At 43.5% G+C, this 6364-nt stretch overlaps 1 protein-coding gene across 10 annotated transcripts in view; it reads left to right on the top strand.

Annotated features, from left to right (window-relative positions):
* Nucleotides 1-561: 561 nt before the first annotated feature.
* LOC124607261 (RNA binding protein fox-1 homolog 3-like) overlaps nucleotides 562-6364 on the top strand; it is a 468620-nt gene continuing 462817 nt past the window's right edge. For 8 of the 10 annotated variants that reach the window (XM_047139609.1, XM_047139592.1, XM_047139577.1 and 5 more), the window contains exon 1: nucleotides 563-993. In XM_047139609.1, the coding sequence (XP_046995565.1) occupies nucleotides 982-993 (12 nt within the window). In that variant the 5' untranslated portion in view covers nucleotides 563-981. Of the gene's footprint in view, nucleotides 994-6364 lie in introns of all 10 variants that reach the window. The other 2 variants (XM_047139561.1, XM_047139554.1) reach the window with 1 other exon arrangement.

Below are 6364 nucleotides of genomic sequence, written 5' to 3'. Positions count from 1 at the left end.
GGGAACAACAGAAAAAATGCTGTTCCGCTTCCGACTGCAAAATTTTGGCATTACAGTTCTCATTCGAGCATCTCCAGTCCTCTTCATCACAACGAAGAGCACACCAATAAACCAGTCTTACATTTTGGACCACGATTGCGTTCACCGTGTTTGGAAACCATTGACACGTCACTGAAGGAACGACAAGCCCAATGTACGTGGCACTTCGGAACAATAGATATGACATGAAATTTTGGCTTTAATTCTTCATTACCGAGATTTTTTTTGGGAACGGGAGTATCTTGTGCATATGATAATGTTCCCTTCACTGTTTTGACATCAGGAAATTACCAGCGTTTAACTTGAAGACATTTGTTTAATTGAAAGAATTAACATTAATTCGTTGCGAATTAGTTTCATGCTCGTACATGAAAGCTTACGGTATCAGTGCCGCCACCACAGCCGAGAAGAGGGCGCTGTCCGTCGGATTGTCGCAGTTGCAACAGCTGCCGCTAGATGTCAGGGCGGTGGAGTCGCGCGCGAAGAGTTGGCAACAGTCCCCGCTGGCTGGCGGTGCGGAGGGGAATTCATTGATCTGCATTCTGCAGGCGAGTCGGTAGAGGCGGTGGGGCAGTCTGAAGGTAGCAGCCAAGTCGGGAAAGTGAAGTGTGCTGCCGGCCCGCGCGAGTGTGTGAGTGTGCAGTCGCTTACCGTTTCGCGTCCCCTCGCCTTACGAGCGTGCCTAACCTGCTGCCCGGCTATCGTAGTCACAGTTCTGCGGCGCTTGTTACCGTGTGCCCGACCGAGAGAGTGGCCAGTCCGTGTAGCTCCGTCGCCGGTTGAACGTGACGTGTTGTGAACGGTGTTTCCGTCCAGGCTGGTCGTAAGCCGGGCAAGGGCGAGTGCGGTGTGCCGTCGGTACAGAGATTTCTATGTGCTAGCCGTTCATCACCAACAGCCAAACTGTGGGGCTCAGGGGCATTTTTTCTTCCGCCGCAGGGAATGTATTACCCAGTAAGTACGCCCACTACTTATGTCGATTAGTGCTCTAGGATAACGCAATACGTCTCAGCAATCGACCGCTGCTCCGCAGTGGTGTGGTCGCTGAGTTCACTTTGTTCGACAAGTCGTCAAAAATCAGAAGCGTATTTCTGTGGATTGTGTGTGTGTGTGTGTGTGTGTGTGTGTGTGTTTTGTTTATCTGTGTAGGTGCTGTCAGACGAAGTTAGTAAACTGTATGAGGAATAGTAGTTGAGAGCTAGAAAAAATGACTGTAGCTGTTAAGTGTGCTATAATACTGTTTAAACTGTGCTTGCATCGTTGATAGCGATATTGGTTGCACGCTATTGCGTTCGTGCATTTCTTATTTAGTTTACCATCGCGCAGCGAATGAGCATTTGAGACTCAGCCCACAGATGTGATTTACGATTTCTACTTGATATGCTATCCGTATCAATTATCGTTCTTTCTTGTAATAACATTTATTTTTTGCACTTGAATTAGCAGGAATATTGGTAAATTAGGGGCGTATTGACAGTGTAATGTATGGTCAAAAGCACATGTAATTTTCCTTTTGCAAGGCAGGAGCCTTATTTGGTAAATGATTACCGGAAATGTCTTGAGATTACCGAGCAAGAATGCCGGAACGGGAACTGACGACACAGTACTACTAGCAGTACGCCGGCGGTTGAGTTATTCGTGTTTACGGCGAGTGACGAAGTGTGATCAGAGAACTTCGTAAGCGAAGAGTGTACATTCGCTTGGCGGGTCAGCGGCTGAAGGCCATTTTGCTCTCTGGCATCAAACGCCGCCCAAATATTGCGGAGTCAGACTGGAGATGGGATCAGTGTTGCTCGGGGATTCCTTTTTCACGGGGAATTTATGTAGTTACAGTATGGATTTTCCTTGTTTTTGTAGCACTCACGGGAACGTCAGTTATTATTTGGACGAAATATCCATTTTAGATTCGTTGAATGTATAAACGCTTCCTATAAAAACTTAATGTGGATAGTATCTATCGCCTATCTGATGATTTAGTTTGGGTGATATATTGGCATTGTTTGTGATATAAATCATTGTTTTGTTCTCGTGATTCAACAATACATTATTAAAAAACTGGCTTTGGTTTCTACCATGACGTATTAGCGTAAACAGCAATTGTGTACCATATGGAAGCGCAACTAGCTCATTTGTTCTGCATGAAACAAGATTTCGTTGGAGATACCGTTTTCACAATATGGAGAAAAACCAAATAATATTTAATTTTTTTTTTCGTAAAGTGTTGTGCTATTGTCAAATTGTGATATACTTCTTCCAGTAGTGATTGGAACATGCTTTATTTAACATTTTGGTAACTGTTTCTCAAAGGTAATCTGCTTTGATTACAAAATAACACTAATGCATCTGTACGTAGCGACAGTAGCCACCAAAGGGATACGTCGAACTTCCCCAGAACGAAAATTTATTGCGCAGTACTACTAAGGCCTGCTACAGTGTACGACATGCGCACGGGCGACAGTTACACATTAGGACTGTAAATCTAGTTCGATCATTGCGGATATGGTACTGTTTGAGAAAGACATTCTCGTGTTAACGTGTCTTTAAGTGTTATTAAGAAAAGAAAGCTTTTGACCAAGATGACCCATTAATAATAGATAGACATTAACAGTTATTTTTGTGACTAGCTAATTATTGTAAGTGCGCATTTAATTTTATATAGTGTTCGTGAGCAGGGATTTAAGAGTGCATACGCCGCGATAGTCATGTTGGATGAATGAGTAAGCCATAAGGGAGAACTCGTCTTTCAGAGTAGAGCAGTTCGTAAGATAAGTGGCAAGGAAAGTCACTGTTTATGGTTTTCCGTGAAATTAGGGCCGAGAAACGCGTGGAGGAGCGTCTCGCGGCGGTGTTTTCACCGTGAAGCTTCAACGTGCCACCTGTTAGCAGTACGCCCATATGCACCAGTCTGACTCACCCAGTCCGTCTGCTGTTTACGAAAAAAGTCCCAGCGTTGAGACTGCTACGGGTCCTTGATTCATACCTTTAATCAAATTGATTGGTTATTTCAGTCGCTGATAACTTCGCAGATCCGCATGAGCGATCGTTTAATTTGTGTGGAAGGAGGATCGAAAGCGTTATGAACTTCGTGTTTTGAAAGTAGTTGTAAACAAACTCTTTAACGGTTGCCACCAGTTAAGTTTTAGTTTGCCACCGTTTTGGCAATTCAGAAAACGGCTTTATTCAATCTGTTTGCAGGAGACGAACTGAATTATTATTATTCAGTGTTGCGACTGTATATTAAAGAGGTACTCGTGGAAGGAGTAGAGTTTGCAAAATAATATCGGGAAAGGATAATTCTGAACCTAGTAGAAACTGCACAGTATTTTTGTTTGAAGACCCGGGGTCGTCCTAAATGGTGCTTGAAGATAAAACAGCGGAAATATTAGATACGTCTGTCAAACTTTGTGAACTTTGGGTTCATTCTTCACATGCCAGTTGCACTGTTTCATAGCAGACTAAAGTTGCAGCATAATGTGAACTGGTATTTTTGTGAAAATACTTTACCTGCTCATTGTTAAATGATTCTTAACAAGCTTGGGGAGCATGTATAGTCGGCGTTCTTCGCACCATGTCTCCATTTCCAATATTTTTATACACCAAATTACGTGACCGTTTTAGGTTGAGTCTGTTTTGAGCGAATTTAAGTTAGTTTCAAAATATATCTGAATACGAAAAATGTCTGATTTTTTAGGAAACATTATCACTACGCCAACTCTGTAAATCTAAAATTGTGTTAACTTTATAGATATTGTAGCGGCGAGTTTGCTTACAATAACTTCGATGATAGAATTAAGTTTGGTGACAATATACAAATTAGCTTGTTCAGCGAAATACCTAATAAAATTGAGCTTTGGTGTAAACAACTTCCGTAGTCTGTTTCTAGTTTGGGTATATTTCTAGGCATCAACAAGTACTATATAAAAACTGGAGTTTCAAAAACAATCTGTTTTGTGAGAGAACCTTTGCGTTTTGGCAGAACGTAGGTAACGAATATAAGGCAGCAGAGATCCATTTGAACGACTGGCGGACTGACGCGGTGATTGTGACCGCGGCGAGAGAATGGAGGACGCTGCGTGCAGCTGCCCGGAGGGATTGTTTAATACAACATGTGCATGTGGCGCAGGCCGTCATGCTACCAGACTTCTGCGCCCGCCTCGTTGCCAGATGTCCAGCCGAACTTCGCGCCCAAGCCGTCGTCCGCTGCTGGTACGCAGAGGGCATCCCCCGATCACATAACCACGTGTTAGCTCTGTGTATGCCTGCGAATGCGTCATCACACATTTACGGACTGATGACACACGTCAGTGTAATTCCACTACAGTTACTCACTTTAATGGCGCCGGAGAGCAGCTTTTACTTCGATTCAGTTATTTAGGATACCGGATTAGATTTTTCTGACCATGCGCCGGCTTAACCTACATCTAGGAAAGCAGTGAGGGAAGATTTTGTACGTGTTGTTGGAGAACTCTTTAATACTTTAATTTATTCTTCTAGGAGCTGACTTAACCAAGATATCATGAGTGGGTGGGAGGGGGGGGGGGGTGTAAGTGGACACTTTCGGTAGAGTACGGATCAAGGAAGAAAAGTACGTCCTCTCGAATTCAATTAGTGTTTGACTCCTTTCAGCGAATGTTTGTATTTCGATGAGTGTGGTGTTTAATGAATGACGATAGCATACAAAGTCTAACGATATTTTGTAGCTTAACATTCCGCGATAACACACGTTTTTCTACGGCGTTATGAAACTAGCAAACACCTACCACCTGTACACCGGAAACGACATGGCATTGACTTGCAGAAAATTTGTTTCTAGTGTGAAAATGTGACCATAAGGGCATCGAGCACCATCTCTGCGGTGCACGCTTGGTGTTAGAGAAGTGTAAATAGTGATTGGTCGGGTTTGCTTTTGTTGTACAATATGACTTTTATTGTTAACCACTTTTCGGCTTACAAGATATTTACTGAATGTCTGAAGATGGCCTTGTAAGCCGAAAACTGGTTAACAATAAAAGTAATATTGTAGAACAAAAGCAAACTGGTGCTTTTCATTTATTATAATGTTGTTCTACCAAGAACCGACGGAAGATTCTGTTAAGTGATTGGTCGGTTACGACTCGCCGCAAATGTGTATAGTGCTCGGCCTGTCTCCTGCTGGGTTCAGCATCGTGGACATTGAGCTTAGCAAGCAACGCTGAGAAAAGATAAGGTCCCAGGCAGAAGAAGCTGGATGTAAACGAGCCAAAACAAACGTGTTTACATTAGCTCTGTATAAACAGGCTTTCAGCGAGCGGTGGCCCGTAGATGTTTATTGTGAACAGTTGCAATAGCCCATACTTCCTTTTTAAATAATTGTAAGTTGCGCAGTGCTTCTCTTTATGCTCCTTCATGGTTTCGTAATATGCTTCGGTAATTGTAATTCATAAGGGTGGCCTTCGTTTCGCTGTAACATAATGTAGGTGAGCCCCTTAAAATGAAGAGTCTCCAGAATTCTTTGTGCGTGCGCGCACATCGGTTAAATTATCTGCCCGTGTCTCCTGCGTCCCTTGCAGTGCACTCCCCAAGTTTCACTCATCAGGATGAAGTTCTGAAGGCTTCTTCATTGATGGAATAGTTGATGTAACGCCATTGGCGTCACTTTTGCTCGCTTGGAAAGAAACTGGACGCGAAGCGAACCATGAAAATCGCTTAACGCTTTCGGACTTCTCTAATGGGGAAGGTTGCCGTTTCGAAATACAAAGACTCGGGACGTTTATCTGATTGTCCACAACCAGCGGCGTATCAACTAACGACCTCCGTGCGTCGCGTCCGCTCCGCTGCTCGTTTCTCATTCGACCTTGGCCGCCTGCTTCCGAGCAACGAGCGGCACCTGCCGCCAAGTTCGCCCGATAGACTGTTATACAAGCACTGACGTGGCTGCATTCCCAGCGTAAAAATTTTCTATTTTTTATGCGAACTCTACGTGGTAGCAAAATCTTTTCGCTACCCACCCCACCCCCCCACCCCCCCGCCCCTCTTACAGTGAAGTTAGATTCAAAAGAATGTTTCTTTAATTTGATTGCATTTGTTTAATCTGCAGTAATTTTTAGACACACTAACTTCGATGTCCCGTCCTACGTTTCTGACCCACTTCAAAATACTTGCATTCGTTAAAGTTTAGGGGCATTAATTTTTTCTGGTTGTGATTGTGGATCTTCTGTCTGCCTCAGATATATGTAAGAAGTGGTTTAAAGTCTCTAGGGCAAAAATCCTCTACTTGGGGTGAGTTCAAGCACTCAGCATTAAACACTGGAAAAACATGCCCAGTTGCATAGGTATGGAAAAGTAA

The sequence above is a fragment of the Schistocerca americana genome, chromosome 1 (genome assembly GCF_021461395.2).
Source record: "Schistocerca americana isolate TAMUIC-IGC-003095 chromosome 1, iqSchAmer2.1, whole genome shotgun sequence".
Taxonomy (NCBI): Eukaryota; Metazoa; Arthropoda; class Insecta; order Orthoptera; family Acrididae; genus Schistocerca; species Schistocerca americana.
The sequence above is the reverse complement of the archived record's forward strand: the minus strand, read 5'-3'. Positions and strand labels throughout refer to the sequence as shown.